Source organism: Bubalus bubalis, chromosome 5 (genome assembly GCF_019923935.1).
Source record: "Bubalus bubalis isolate 160015118507 breed Murrah chromosome 5, NDDB_SH_1, whole genome shotgun sequence".
Lineage (NCBI taxonomy): Eukaryota > Metazoa > Chordata > Mammalia > Artiodactyla > Bovidae > Bubalus > Bubalus bubalis.
This window is the reverse complement of record NC_059161.1, coordinates 98,122,680-98,139,343: the sequence shown is the minus strand read 5'-3', so window position 1 is coordinate 98,139,343 and position 16,664 is coordinate 98,122,680. Positions and strand designations below refer to the sequence as shown.

Genomic DNA, 16,664 nt, shown 5'->3' with positions numbered 1-16,664 from the left:
ACAAATCACATATAAGCGTAAGAAAAAAGAGATTAGGATATACACTAAAATATTAACAATGTTTATGCTATAGTAGGTGCTACAGTAGGTATTACAGGTGCTTTTTATTAATGTCTCTGCTTTTTAAATAATATTCTGTATTTATAAGTTTATTATATAATTAAAATTTAAATATTACCAAAAATTCAATTTTTACAGCCTATCCCAAAGTTTCCACAAATTGCTGCTAAAAGAAAACAAAAAAACACCACTCTTTCAGTCCAATTCTAGCTCAGGCTCTCTATTCTCCAAAGAAATGTAACCAACCCTAAAGTAATATTTGTTCAAAACTTAAAAACATATAAAGTCCTCTGGTGGCTCAGACAGTAAAGAATCTGCCTGCAGTGCAGGAGATCTGGGTTCGATCCCTGAGTGGGGAAGGTCCTCTGGAGAAGGGAATGGCAACCCACTGCAGTATTCCTGCCTGGAGAGTTCCATGGACAGAGGAGGCTGGCGGGCTGCAGTCTATGGGGTCCCACAGAGTCGGGCACCACTGAGCGACTAGCACTACTACCCTGAAAGCACAGCAAGTCCTTGTCAACCAGTGACTCACTGGGCTTCAGGCGCCTGGGCTACCAGGATGAGCAAGGACATGAGCAAGGACACGGTGCACTCCAGAAGACACCATCCTGGGGTAAGCACAGCATAGATTACCAGTGCTGCTGGGGCACCGAGACGCAGGAGCATGGAGAAGGGGTTCCATAACTCATCCTGACGGGGCCGACAAGGCAGGAAAGGCAGCCACAAGGTGACACATGAACGGAGAGCTAAGAATGCGTAAGAAATGGGTGCAGAAAGGTGAGATGGCAGATTCCTCGCAAGTAAAATCTAAACGCGTGTCTTGTGCCACTGGCATCACTGACCACACTACACCAACCTCGCCTGCGCTCTTTGCCATTTGTATTGTCTGCCATTAAAATCCACGCTGCTTCCCCAGCAGGACTGTAAACTCTGAAGAGAATACCACGGACACTGCAGACCTATTATTCATTAATGATAGCATCTTCAGACAGACTTCTAATGGGCACTGAACTCAACATACTGTAGCCTTTGTTGGTACGCAAAAAAATTATATATCTATTGAGCCTATATTCATATTTTCCTCTAGAAAATTATGTCAAAAGATCAAAGTAACCGATTCTTTCCTATAGTCCTCAAAAGAAGATTAATCTCTTCACTACTGTATATAAAACTTAGCCCTCTCCCTTGCTCTTGTAAGTCAGCCAAGCTCCAAAGAGTATGTTTCTCCAAGGTAGGCTAAGGCAAGATATACAGACTGCCTGTCCAAGAAAACCTTTCAAGTGTCCCGTGGTGACACTTAATGATCCTTAAACGCTGTGACTTGCCAGCTGGGGTGAAACTCTCAGATGATGCTCCACCTGGTAACAGAATGAGCCTATACTGCCTACAGCTGTGAATAACTTGAAGTAACTTCCTCGTCTAACCAGGGGAAATGTGTACATAAGGGATGGTATATTCACACATCTTTTTTTCCTTTGTTTTCACATATATGCTTATAAGACTTATGTACATGTCGAGAAATTTACTTTAAAATATTCCAGCAAAGAAACAGTAAAAGGGACAGATGAAGCCAATGAGATGAAGTCTTGATAGTATTTGGAACTGTGTGTGTGACCAACACAAAAGTAATAAGCGCCCCTTCAAGCCCATGAGGGTTTCTAGATACCATTTTTACTAAAATAATTCTTACAGGAAATGGCTAATTCCAAGTCTGGATCAGAAATATAAAGATAGGCCTGGAACATCTTTGTACCAGATAGGCCTGGAACATCTTGTCATTATCAGATAACAAAGAAAACTATCAAATGCTAGTAAGGTGAGGTCAAAAGGACCCAGAAACCAACTTGAACAGGCTCCCACTAGCTAAAGATAGTACAAGCTGGACATCAGTAAGGACAACAACCAGAGCCGGTTCAAATATATCAAATGTGTATAAATATGTCAGCTCATAATGCTACTCCAAAACATCTTAATTAATCACTTTGAAAATTATTAAATCCAATATTTTGACAACTGGTAGATAAAGAGAAGCAAACATAAACGGGGCGGGGGTAGTTGTAAAGCAAAAATGCCAGTGACTTTGAACGTGCCTTGCTTACAGCTGGTGCTTCACTGTGATGCAAGGCTTCATAATCTCGGGAGGCAGACGAAAGCCCAGCCTGAGCGTCCAAGCTAGAAGTGAAAAAAGTGCCACAGAAACAAGCCAAAAAGAGGGCTCACTTTGGAGGGGCCTGGGAGGTAGGAGACATCAGAGTTTTAAAGGGTTACCACTTGCTTGCAAGTTTTTGCGTTTTAAGTCATTCTCAAACATGGGTTCCAGAATCACACATTAATTTTTATATCCCTTAGCACACAAGGTTACAGCTTCAGACAAAACCCCATGTGGTTTCATTTTCCTTCCTTGAGATCAGGTGACCCTTGGGATGTTCCTTTTGGGGAAAAAAAAAAAAATAACTCCTTACAATTGGATGTAATTTTAATATCTAGCTTGGGAATTCCACTTACATTCTGTCATTGTGAACTTCAGGCCTAACTCAACCTTGAAAGGGATGTGAAGACAACCATGCTCATGTCCTAAATGCCTATGGAATAATTAAGAAATATAAACAAACATCAGACCCTACTGCCACATCCCTCAATATTAAAGGCCTACTCTAGCCTAGACATTATGCTAAGTTTTTTTTTTTTCACATGTTATCCAGTAAATTCTCAAACCCAGAGAGGTAAGATGTATTTTGCCAATTTTTACAAACAAGGAAGCAGACTCAGAAAATCACCTCATTTGCTCAAGGACTCAGAGCCCCTTGAATCACTAAGACAGAGGTCTTCTGAAGATAAACAGTGTCAACACACCACCGACATTTCGCACTGAAGGAGTGGCTAACTGAGAGGCAAAAACTTCTGGAGTTAGAGTGATGCTCTTCATTAATAAATGTCATCCTACCATCTAAGAACTACTTTTATGGACTATTCTCAACTTTCCACTTACTTCTCAATCCTCTGATTTCTGCTATAGACCCCTCCAGTCTGGATGGATTTCCACTGCCTCTCAAATGCCATGTACACTGCCCCCTACCCATTTTAATTTCCAAGTTCCTTTCTAAGTCCAAATCTTTTGAGTTCAACTCACATCCCCACTTTCTATTCCAGGAAGCTCTTCAATCTTTTTCCAGGCTAAGGGCTCTCACCTCCATGAAACCTGTTGTCTGGACCACACAACTCCATATAAGGACATTGCTCTGTTTCACATGTATATTTCTGGTATCTGTAGCCTGTAAATTCCTTGAAGGCAGGGTTTAGTACTGATTTATGCCCTTTGGATGATAAAAGATACAAAATACACTCTATAAACAAGTGTCAATGTTAGTTTGGATGCAGGCAATTAGCCTTCTCAGGAACCTATACTCTCAGCATTTCTCATAAACTTGAGGTTACCATAACCTCCATTTTTCCCTTCCAGTTAGAGAAAGGTCAGCTACAGATAGACAGCAACATCAAAGCTGTTTCATTAAGCAAAGCAGCAGGCGTGCCTTTCTGATTTGTACAACTTTACTCCCTCTGGTCCTTAGATCCCTGAAAGAACATTCCATTATCATTCAAGGCTGTGGAGATTCCATCCTGTTTTTTTCTCTTGGATAAGTACTAGCAGTGCCGAGTACTAACAAATAAGGAGTTTTTTAACATGTGGAAAGATACATATAACATAAAATTTACCATCTTAGCCATGTTCAAGTGTACAGTTCAGTGACTTAAATATTCACACTGTTGTGCTAACATCATCAACATCCATTTCAAGAACTTTTCATCTTGTAGAACTGAAACTCTACTCATTAAACAACAGCTCCCCATTCTTCCCTCCTTCTAGTTCCTGGCAAGCCTCTATGAATTTGACTCCTCTGGGTACTTCATATGAGTGGAATTACAATTTGTCCTTCTGGGATTGGCTTATTTTACTTAGCATAATGTCATCGAGGTTCATCCACATTGCATCATGGCCTTGTGTAAAAATTTCCTTTCTTTTTAAGGATGAATAACATTCCACTATATGTATATCCACACTTTGTTTATCTGCTGATAGACATATGGGTTGCTTCCAAATGAGGAATGCTGATCCAATGCTGGTGACAAGAAGCTCAGGAGACTGGTCCTGGAATGGAGCAGTCTCTCTGATGCTGTGAACACAAAGAATCAATCCAGTGATTAGGACCACAGAACACAAAACCGCTAAAAGGAATCTCCATATGGTTCTCTCTCCTAGGAACTGGAACTAGAAAGAGCTTTTGTTTAAATACTCAAATAATACGTTGGAATACAGCTGTGGCTGCCTAGGATGGTCTAGAAACAAATCCTGAATTCACTCTAGTTTCTGCAGACCTCTCTTCTCCCCTGTTCTTTTCTTCCCCTCAGCGTTGAGACATAACTGACAGGTAACACTGTGCTAAGCTTAAGGTATACAACATGCTGATCTGATACACTGCATACATATCATATGCTGATACGATTTGATATGATTCATATGCAGGCTTCCCTGGTGGCTCAGACCGTAAAACATCTGCCTACAATGCGGGAGACCAGGGTTCAATCCCTGGTTTGGGAAGATCTCCTAGAGAAGGAAATGGCAACCCACTCCAGTATTCTTGCCTCGGAAATCCCATGGACAGAGCAGCCTGGTAGACTATAGTCCATGGGGTCTCAAAGAGTCAGACATGACTGAGCAACTTTGCTTTTCACATATGCTGCAATATGATTACCACTGCAGCATTAGCTAACACCTTCATTCACATCACATTCTTTTCTGTGGCAAGAACCCTTAAGATATACTCTCCTAGAAATTTTCAAGTGTACAATAAACTAAAATTATAATGCTGCACATTAGATCTCCAGAAATTATTCATCTTCTGATCTGAAGTTTGTACCCTTTGATTAACATCTCTTCAATTTCCCTACCCCCCAGCATTCTACGATTTAAGTCTGGCTTTTTTATATGCCATACATAAGTGAGACCATACAGTATTAGTCTTTCTCTGACTTATTTCATTCAGTATAATACCCTCAAGGTCTATTCAGTTGCTGCAAATAGTAGGATTTCGTTCTCTCTCGTGGCTGAACATTACTGTATTGTGTGTGTGTGCGTGTGTGGGGTCACATCTTCTTTATCCATTCATCTACTGATGGATACTTGGATTGTTTTCATATCTTGGCTATTGTGAATAATGTTGCAATCACCACTGTGTATACATATTGCTTCAATATCCTATTTTCACTTCCTTTGAATATATACTCAGAAGTGGAACTGCTGGATCATATGACAGTTCTATTTTTAGTGTGGTGGTGGTGGTGGTTTAGTCGCTAAGTCCTGTCCGACTCTTGCGACCCCATGGACTGTAGCCCACCCTGCCAGGCTCCTCTGTCCATGGGATTTTCCAGGCAAGAATCCTGGAGTGGGTTGCCATTTCCTTCTCCAGGGGATCTTCCGGACCCGGGGATTGAGCCCCGGTCTCCTGCATCGCAGGTGGATTCCTGCATTGCAGCCGGATTCTTTACCGACTGAGCTACGAGGGAAGCCCCCTCCATACTGTTTTCCATAGTGGCTGTGGCAATTTGCATTCCCACCAACACTAAAACAAGGGTTCCCCTTACTCTACAGTGGCAAGCATTCTTGCCAATACTTGTCGTCTCTGGTCGTCTTGAGGAACAGCTGCTCTAACAGGGGTGAAGGAATAGCTCATGATGGTTTTGATTAGCAGTTCCCTAATGATTCCTGACCGTGAGTTCATTTTCATGAACTGTTGACCATTTTTGCTTCTCCGTCCACATGTTCTCTCTCGCCTACCTCTCCAGTCTCATAGCCCTCTACTTTCAACATCCTGCTGGTGGTCCAGCAACACTGAACTGTTTTTAGTGTCCCTGGACACACACCACGCAGGTCCTGGCCACCTGGCCTCCACTGTCAGTGGTCTCTCTAGCTGGAAAGCTTTGGCTTCCTTCTAGTTATGGCATCTCTCCAGGAGGCCTTTCTTTTTCTTCTTTGTAAGCCCAGGATTTGAGTGCTTGGCATGTAATGGCTGCTTGATAAATTATTGAACTAAACTATATTTGTTACATTCACAATCTCTGTTGATAAGACAAGTTTAAAGAAAAATTCAAGGTCAATGGATTACAGGTAATTTTTATTTATACTTCAATATTGTTCAAGCTTTCTAACGATGTGATGACTTATTAAATTTTACAAAAATTTAAGAACACTCTGATCAAGAATAAAGTGGAGGAATCCGTGTACCAGATTTCAAGACTTATCAAAAAGCTCGAGTTATCAACAGTATGCAGTATTGCAGAAGGATAGACACATGGGAACCACGGATCAGTACAGAGAACCTAGAAACAGACCAACACAAATATACCCAACTACTACTACTACTACTAAGTCACTTCAGTCGTGTCCGACTCTGTGCAACCCTAGAGACGGAAGCCCACCAGGCTCCCCCGTCCCTGGGATTCTCCAGGCAAGAACACTGGAGTGGGTTGCCATTTCCTTCTCCAATGCATGAAAGTGAAGTCCCTCAGTCATGTCCGACTCTTAGCGACCCCATGGACTGCAGCCCGCCAGGCTCCTCCGTCCATGGGATTTTCCAGGCAAGAGTACTGGAGTGGGATGCCATTGCCCTCTCCGATATACCCAACTACTTTATGACAAATGGAGAAGGAAATGGCAACTTGCTACCTATTCTTGCCTGGAAAATCCCATGGACAGAGGGGCCTGGCAGCACAGTCTTGTTAACAAACGGTGCTGGAGCAATCAAGCATCCACTCCCAAGTAATAATGATACTATTAATATTAATGAAAATAATAAAATAAAAATCTCAATCTAGGTCTCACATCTTATGTAACAATTAACTTAGATCATGGACTTAAGTTAAAAATATAAAATCAAAATATTTGGAAGGAAAAACACAGAGAAAATCTCTGCAATAGGGCTAGACAGAGTTCTTGTATTTGACCAAAATAATACAACCCATAAAAATAAAAATTGCTAAAAAGGGCTTCATCCAAATCAAAAACTTTTCCTCTTCACCCTGTCTGGTAGATGAAAAGACAAGCTTCAGACTGGGAGAAAATGTTTGCAAACTATGTACTGACAAGAACTGATAGCTTGAGCATATACAGAACTCTCAAAACTCAACAGAAGAGCTTCTCCAGTGATTCAGTGGTGAAGAACCCACTTGCCAATGCAGGAGACACAGGTTTGACCCCACGTGCCTCAGGACAACTGAGCCTATATGCCACAACTTCTGAGCACATGAGCTACAACTACTGAAGCCCTCGTGCCCTAGAGCCTGTGCTCTGCAGCAAGAGAAGCCACCACAATGAGAAGTCCGCAAACTACAGTGACGAGTAGCCCCTGCTTGCCGCAACTAGAGAAAAGCTCGTGCAGCAACGACTCAGCACAGCCAAAAGTAAATAAGTTAATAATTTTAAGTATATGTAAAAAAAATTTTTTTTAACTCCACAGTAAAAAAACAAAGAATCCAAATAGATAACAGACAAAAGACTTGAAGAGAGACATTTGACCAAAGAGTATATACAGGTGGCAAATAATCATATGAAAAGATATTCAACAACATTGGCCGTTAGAGAATGTAACCAGTGGGTGAGTGGTGAAACAAATGAACTGTTTTACATCCATGCCATGGAATATTATTACCCAGCAATGAAAAAGAATGGACTAACTAGCGATACGTACAATCATGTGGATGAATCTCCAGTGAATCACGCTGAATGAAAAAAGCAATCCTCCAGAGTTATGCTGTGTGAATCCACTTATATAAAACTCTTGAAATAATATATTAACATGGAGAAGAACTCACAGGGTAAGGATGTGGTGGGTATGGGACAGTAGAGGTAAATTTAGAAACGTGGCTGCAGTACATGCAGACAGGTACTCCCTTAAAAGCTTCGGTTTTCTTTGTGAAGGGGTGGGCAAGGTCGTCCGCTAAGACTGAAGGGATGGATTAACTGCTATTCCCAGAATCTAATACAGTTTCTGGGACACAGATCTTTTAATAAATGAGCTTCCTGAACAAACAAGAGTTTTCTTAACTCAGTTGTTCTTTAGAATCAATACACAATTTTCTCCAAACTAGCCACTAGGGGGCAGTGCTGCTGCCTATCTTTCCCCCTAATATTTTAACCCAGTGAAAACAACAGAAAATAACCGGGCAGTGTGTGTCAACGTGTTTTTTTCCTCAAGAAGATATCGCTTCAACTTTACATCCATGCATACGTGCATGCACACACATACACATGCAGACTGTGGAATGATGGGAGGGCAGTTCCTTCTGCCAGCCCCTCTCTGCAACCATACTATGTCATCCCCGAGGCAATACTCACCATTTCCCAGAGGTCATTTTTTTGGTAATTCCTCGAGGGCACACAGCAAATAATGAACAGACCCTTTAAACTTTCTTACAATTGATAACTTAGACCACACATTAATGAAGGAATCCCTAAAGTTAATCCTGGTAACTAACATACATTTTCCATAGCTTCAAGTTGATTTTTTTTAAAAACCCTTATACCTAACACCAACCCAAATTACATAAAAAGTAGATTAAAAAAATAATTTTAAATGGTGTAATCTATTTCATAAACTTCTTTTTGCTTTGTTTCAGATTCCTAACACATTCTTATAATAAAGATTTCTCAATCTATAATATCACATGGCTAACATATATAACAGAATAAGCAACAGTTTGGGGGTGTGTGTTTAGTTATGGGGCTAGAAAATTTCCTACTTTGGTTCTAGTGAACTTGGGCCTCTAATGAACAGAGAGAGCTGGCAGAGTTCTAACTTAAAACAGAAATTCTCAAAACCCCCAAAGAAAAGAAGATGTAAAGGAAGACAGGGTTACACAAACCAGCTCAGCTTCAACTAAGACAAGTGAACATCCACAGTAGGGGAGACTTCCAGTCATACCAATGGAACACATCACACCCTAGCCTAAGAAAACCTGTCACCAGTTTGGCCTTATGGTCTGGAGTAGGAGGGAGATAACGAAAAGGCTGAAGTCATCTTATGACTTGAGGCTGTCAAGTACTTCAAATGAGGGGAAAAGGTGCTTGACCCCAAAGCCTCTGAACCTGGTTATTTTGAACTAAAGTTGCTTGGAAACAAAAATACCCAAGAAATGGATCATGAGAGTCTGGGTGATAGAGTTGAAGTAGTTATCAGTCAATGTAGATAAAGTGTCAAATTGCAAACTGTTTCAAAAACAAAGTTTCAAGGTTGTTTAGGGCAGTGTTCTAACTTGACAATTAAGTCTCATTTTTATTGGATACTTCATTCCACTAGCTCTTCTGGTAAGGGATGGTATTACACTTTGATTGACAGTCTTCTGAAGCTCTTGGGGCCGAAGATTTTGTTTGTTTGTTTGTTTTATACTTGTGAAAAGATTAATAGCAAATTACTCTTCTTACCTAATATAAAAATGCACCTTTGCTAAGGAACTGATATGGCCCTCAAGAGGAGAAAAGCTTCTTTCTTAACAATTATAGTTCCTTGGCTACATGGACATCTCTGAAAATGAGCTTTAAAACTGAGATGAACACTTTATTGTCTCATCCCTTCTATATTTAAAATCTGTGTCCACTTTTGAAAGTCATGTGCTAAATCCTTAGTCTTTTTTTCCCCCAGCAGATGATCTAAATAAGCCTGATTTCATTTACATACACACTCACTCGCACTCCCCAACAACACTTCCTTTGAAAAACAGAATGTCACTTCCTCAATCCAGAGGCCAGAAGTCCCTTGGTTCTGATCTGGGGAGCCAAGACAGGAAACTCTGGTAAGCTTTTGCCTCTCCCCCTGTGGACAGCCACGGGTGCAGCTGACAGCGGGCAGGGTCTATTCAGAGCTCCCTTGATGCACTGCAGCTGGAAGGCAACAGCGGACTTCCATGCTGTGGGAACGATCCCAGAGTCCAGCACGGACAGGCAGTTTAACAACGGCATTTCACAGCAAGGGAAGAGAAGAGCACGGGAGACCCGGACATCTTTTAGCGACCTTACTTCTATTTCCACACTCAGTCTAATAACCCAAGGCTGATTTCAGCCAAATCTCAGTCACTGGCATCATCTTGTACTTTGACCCCACCAAGCTAGGCATCTTCTAGTGGGACCGGGGCGGGGGGGGAGGGGGACCAGACCAGACCACTCACTGCTCACACCAGGCTGCACGACCCTCCCCAGGAGTGGAGCCTCTCACTTAAAAGGGAGCGGCTGTCCCGGTCATTTCAGTAAACACTGTCGGTTAGCACCACCTGGCAACTGAGACCCTTGATCTCTCCTGACCCCAGACGCCAAAGGGCTGTACAACACAAGAGCCGGGCCAGTAGTAGCAGACCAAACTGCAGTGTCACCTTCGCGGGGTGGGGGGATGCATGTGAGAGACATACAGCATAAAGGCAAAGAAGGGGCACAAACAAATGAGTCACTTAATACAAGGGCTGCACATGCTGCTGACGCTGCCCGTGATGCAGCGGCTGTGGACTGGAAGGAAGCAGGCGGCCACCGGGAGGGGCGGGCAGGGAAAGCGCGGGGGGAAAGGGTGGGAGGCGCGTCGCCCTTTGTGGGGGGCCCGGCCGTGCGGCCCCTCGGCCTACGTCCCCCCTTTCCCGCCCACTCCCCGAGCCCCGCAGGCTGGAGCCGCTCGGGGTCAGTACGGACCCCCCGGCCCCGGGAATCAACTCTTTACGGTCTATGAAAACAATCAATACAAACTTCAATACGGGGTTTAGTTTACGGGGAGGCTGGCCGGGGAGGCGCCGCAGCCTCAACCTGGCCGCCCGCCCGCCCCGCCCCTCGGCGGCGCACCTGTGACAGGTGTGCAGCAGCCCCGGGTCGCGGGGCGCGCCGGCCGCTCCCGGCACCCCCGCCCGCGCCCCCGCGAACCCTCCCGGGGAGCCCGGCCCGTAGGCAGGCCGCGGAGCGCCCCTCGCCCCCGCCCGCACTCACATAGCGCCTCAACTTCTTCTCGGGGGGCGATTTCCTCAGCCAGCCGGTGCACACCACGTCGCCGCCGCCGCCGCCGCTCATGCTGCCGGCCGCCCGGAGCCCGCTGCGGGGTCGACGGACGAGGGCGCGGGCCGCTGGCTCAGCCGGCCGGCGGTGCGCGGCTCGCGGCGAAGGGGAGGGGCTGGGGCGGCCGGCGGCCGCGGGGCGAGGGCGAGGGCGAGGACGAGGCGGCGCGGCCCGGCTGCCTCGCGCGCGCCCGCGCCTTCTCCCGGCCCGGCCGCGGCGGGGGCGCCCCGGCAGGAAGGGCGGCGCGCGCTCGCCACGCCCACAGCCCGCCGCGCCCCCGGGCGGGCCGCCTGCGGAGACGCGGACACCGCCTAGCGCCCTGGACCCAAGGCTCTCGGGAGCGCCCGCGGCCGGCCGCGCCGCCCGGGGTCTTTTTTCCGAAGCCTCCGGCAGTCAGCGGGGCAGGCGGCCGCGCCCTTGGTGGGCGTGGGGTAATGGGCAGGGACTGCGCGCCCTCGATGGTGAATCGACCTTTCGCAGAGGGTCGTCAGCCAGGGGCCCGAGGGCTGCTCCCCTGTCCATTCCCCCTTCGTTTCAGGTTTCAGTGGGTCAGGTTCTGGCTGAAATGAGTGATTCGCTTTCCAAGAGTTTCATTAACTCTCTCACCCCCTTGGTGGGAGAAGAAAAAAAAAGATTACTACGTGTTGGGCTGGGCGTACGTTCCTTGCTTACATGATCTTCGTTACAAATCTCCAAATTGAGTGGGGTGCATTATTACCATTTCACAGATAGCCTAAAGCCTTGGCAGTGCAGTGAACTTTCTCATTCTAGGGATGGGTCGGGGTTGGGAGTGGTACTGCTCATCTATTTAAAGTGGAGAGCTGCTTTCACGTCCGCATTAATTTAGGGTCCTCTTATTATCAGAATGGAGCAGGAACTGGCAACCCACTCCAGTATTCTTACCTGGAGAATTTCATGGACAGAGGAGCCTGGCGGGCTACAGTCCATGGGGTTGCAAAGAGTAGGACACGACTGAGGGACTAACACACTATTATCAGAAAATAAAGTTCTGCTGGCTTCCACACTGCCTCTGGGAAAAGCAATTCAGTAGGAGAAAATTCTTACGATCTGTAGAATCAAGGAGGCAAAAATGAGTCAAAAATACTATTTCATAGTGAATTGGAAGGCAAGATGGTGTAGGGCAAGAAACTGGGGTCAAAATTTTTCAGCGCTCCAACTTACTGACACAAGTTAGGAGAACTCTCTGGGGCTCATATGATGCAGATGCCTCTTACTGCGCTGTGGAAAGGCTTAACTGAGATGGAGAACGCAGAAGCACATACCTGATGCATCTAGCATTTTGTGGGGAGGGAAGAGGGGAAAAAGCCCCCAGCAAAACCGGAAACCTTTGGTTAAAGGCTCTTTTCAACTCACAAAGTTCCTTTACAAGCAGCGTTAAAAGGTTAGGCTCTCCACCCTCGCCCCGATTTCTTTGAAGAGTGGATAGTAACCCGTTATATCAATAGGGAACTGCTGCGGGCATCTTGTACTCCCGAAAACATCAGACTAAGGCTACTTTGCTCATTTCCCGATCTCTGTGCAGCAAAGCTAGCTGTTGCAAGCTGTTGGACATCCTTCTGATTTTACAGATCTTTGTTGGGTTGGGGAAAACTCAACCATTTCAGTTTGTAAAAGCTAATTCTAAGCTAATTCTATGCTTAGCTCTTCTAAGCACCTGGGAGGGTTTAGCAATCAGCAACCCTGGACCCAATTTTGACTGATTTTCTTCACTATCCGGTGTGCTGCTGGATATCCATGTAAAACCAGGGCAATCGGGCTATCTCGGGGACCAGGGCCTTTTAGCCTTTCAACTGAGGTATACTTAAGACACATGTAAGGGCCACCACCAGAATTACAGCCATTTTAACCTCTGGCTTTAAGTACCTTCTATAAAACCCGTGACACAAATATCAAAATATTCAAAGCCTGCCAAATCAATCAGGAGGCGGTGACTCTTGACCAAAATAAAGCAATCCTCTGACTTCATTCACATCTGAGTCATGGTGCCAAGTCTCAGGGATTGCAGTCTGAGAAATCTGCATGGCTTGTTTGCAGCTGAGGTTTGTGATGCAAGTCAGGCATACACACAGGAGGCCTTATCTTTCCTTAGAAGAGTAGTCTTCTGTTACTGTCTTTTTATAGCTATAGGATTCGACAGACTGGGAGACTGTTCAGCAACCATTAGTTGGGAGTTGGGCTGCACTTGGCCAGAAACTCTTGAGGGTCTTATTTTGTTTAGCTAAAGATGCCACCCACTTATATTTTATTTACAATTTCCTGTGGAAACATTTCGAGGCCAATGACAGGAGAGCCTTGAAATACAAGAGTATCAGCTTCAGAAGTCTTCTCTGAACATACCCCTCCTCCCCCAAAGGTTAGAGGAAGGGGCTCTTCTTGGTGCTCGCCCCCCACCCCCCCCCCTCCCCGGCCCCAACCTTTTCATTACTCAGTTGCCAGTACTCAGCTAGGGCTGCTCATCGGTGGAGGGACTGCTGCTGAGGTCCCTGGCTGCATCCCCATGTGCCTCCGTCTTCTGGGCTTGAGATAGGTAGAAGCCAGGCCTAGAAACAGCCTTCGCACAGGACATTCCTGTCCGGGCCTTTGCTAAGTCCTCTCCATTCCTTGCCTTTGTTGTTGTTGTTGTTGTTGTTGTTGTTTTTAATGCTCCTTGGTTTTCACTGGGGAGGGATGGAAAACAAATCATCTGAATGATTTATTTAGATGAAGATCGGCGCCATCTATCGGAACCAGTTGGGACGACAGTCCCCCCCTTCCCCCGAGAGGACGTGCATCACTAGTCTGTAATTTAGGCAATTTTGATTAAAGACCACAGGTATTTCCTGGGGGAATTAATGACCCGCTGCAAGGAGCGCCGTTAATTCTGTATTCATTAAATCCCCAGGAAATGACCCATCTTATGCGGAGGGTTTCTCTGGAGGGGCACTGCAGAGATTAGAGAAACGCACACCTGGGAGGAAAGCCGGAGCACCACGTTTCGCTCCCGCCCCTCCCCTCACAGAGCCTGAGTTCTAAAGGGCGCACTCTGACTTTTGAGTGTCCTCAGCGACAGCCTGCATCCGTGCCTGTCTGGGAGTTGAGGCTTTGTGGCCGGTGGCAGGTGCATGGCTGGTGGAACGCTCCCAGGAGCAGGCTGGAAGGAGAGATGTCCTCAACTGCACACCAGACCGGGTGATTAATACCGCCCACGCCAAACCTGACGTCAGTGATCGGACTGAGGGTGGGAATAGATGTTTGTGTCCTAGCTCTTCTGCCTTTTCTCCCTTTCAGTTTAGTTGACAGGTTAATTTCTGCTTGCTGCTTGTCAAGGTCAGTATAACCAGCTGGGCCACCTCAGCTGGTGACTTTCAGGACACTTCTTTCTCAGGCATGTTGAGGTGGCAGCCTTTCTAACACCCAGGTGCTTTGAGCCCACTTGCTTCCCTCCATCACATTAATCTGACCTACTCAAATCAACTTTCATCATTTGGGTGGGACTGAGATCTGAAAGTGAGCTTGGAGTGTGGTTGAAGACCTAACTGGGTTTCCTCCCTGTTACACCCAATGGGAGACATTCAGGAAGTAAGCTTTCTTAAAGAGAAAAGTTTGAGCAAGTTGTTCCCCAATTTCTCCTTTGTAAAGAATAAGAACCTGTGCTAATTGCTTTAGGGCAGTTAGGTTCCTGGGACATCTCTGCTGCCATGGTGGTGACATCACACTACCCCCAGATCAGGCTGCAAAATCAGGTACCAAATTCTTGGAAGAAAAAAGGCTGTCAAGGTCCCTGGGAAAGTGCCTTAGAACTCCAAACCCTACTTTGCAAGATGACCCCTTACCTCCTTCAGGGTCCTTCTACCTTGAATTAGGCCTTGAACAGATTATCTCAAGACCCCTTTCCCTAAAATTCATGTATCTAACCCCCAAAACAGTTGTTCATTCTTAAGGGTCACACTGCACCTGTATAAACTGGGTTATCACACTGTACCGTAAAAAGTTCCTGTTTACTTGTCAAAGAACTGAGTTCCCTGAAGGCTGGACTGCGTTTTCCTTTTTTTTTTTTTGTATCCCCAGAACCTCCAAGCATGATGTCAGGCATAAAATAGATGTTCAGTAAACATTTGTGAATGAAGGAACCAGCCCTTAAAGGATGACAAGTGAGAGCTATGGACCCTTGGGGCATCCAGTACTCTCGGATCATCCACACCGGATAACGGTATCTGAGAAGGTACCTGTAAGCAGCAGAAGTGCTTAAACCCAGAGGGACTGGCCTGATGGGAGGGGCTGAGCAGCTGGAGGTAATTCTTTGAAGTTTCACTTGTTAACCCTCGGTTTCCAAATCTGTGGTACAGATTCCCCAGAAACCCCCCTGTCTGGGACTAAGAATTAAAATCATTTGTGGTTGATCTGGTGTCTGGCCTCGCTCTGACAATTCGACAGGGTGCTGTCACCTGTACCAACACACAGTACTAGCAGGGGCCAGAGGAACCATTCTCCCTGACTCAAGCTGGGTTTCAGAGCACAGTGCACCAGAAATGCCTTTCTTCTGCACCAAATGCAGGCAGAGTTGCTGTGCGGATTTGTTCGTCTTTGTTTTGCTGGGGATCCAAATGCCACCGGAGATTATCTAACTAATTCCACCAGTTATCCAAGATGACTGTTGGACCCATACAACCAGTGATGGGCTGGTAAAAGTTTAAAACCTGGCTCTCTGGTAGGGTCAGCAGTAGCCTTGATGTGTAGTATGTGGCAATTTTTGTGCAGCAAATATGAACCTCCCCACAATTTTCTCCCCAACTATTAATGATTTTAAGCTATCAACTTCATGTCTTTGAATACAGAGTTAAAAGATGCACAGTAATACACCTTTACTATTTCCATCAAAAAGATACAATAGACAATGCCAAGAGCAAATAGTAAAATGTATCAAAATAATTAGTAACTGATGAATTTTGGTTAGTTTTTAAATTAAGGTATCATTCACATACCAGAAGTATCACGCTTTTAACCTGTACAGGTCAAAAGCGTGTACAGGTTTTTAGTATATTCTCGAGTTGTGCTACCATCATTGCTATCTAATTTTAAAACATTTTCATCACCCCAAAAGAAACTCCACGTCTATTAGCAGTCACTTCTCATTTCCCCAACAGCATTTGCTGGCAACCACTAACTTCCTTTCTGTCTCTATGGATTTGCCAATTCTGAACATTTCATATAATTGGACTCATATACCACGTGGCCTTTTGTGTCTGACTTTTCACTTTGTATAATGTTTTCAAGGTTCATTCCTGTTGTGACATATCAGTTTTTCTTTATTCCTCTTTATGGCTGAGTAATATTCCAGTATAGCCATGTACCATGTTTTACTTATATATACTCATCAGTTAATACATATTTTAGTTGTTTCTACTTTTGGACTATTATGAGTAATATTGCTGTGAACATTCATGTACAAGTTTTTGTGTGAATCTATGTTTTCACACTCTTCACTATACAGCTAGGAGTCAAACTGCTAAGTCACACTGTGACCCTG

The 16,664-nt window shown here is 45.1% G+C and overlaps 1 protein-coding gene across 1 annotated transcript in view; it reads right to left on the bottom strand.

The window, feature by feature from the left end:
- GAB2 (GRB2 associated binding protein 2) overlaps positions 1–11,262 on the bottom strand; it is a 183,200-nt gene extending 171,938 nt beyond the window's left edge. The window contains exon 1 of the mRNA XM_025286253.3: positions 11,072–11,262. Within this exon, the coding sequence (XP_025142038.1) occupies positions 11,072–11,152 (81 nt within the window). The 5' untranslated portion in view covers positions 11,153–11,262. The remainder of the gene's footprint in view (positions 1–11,071) is intronic.
- Positions 11,263–16,664: the final 5,402 nt, after the last annotated feature.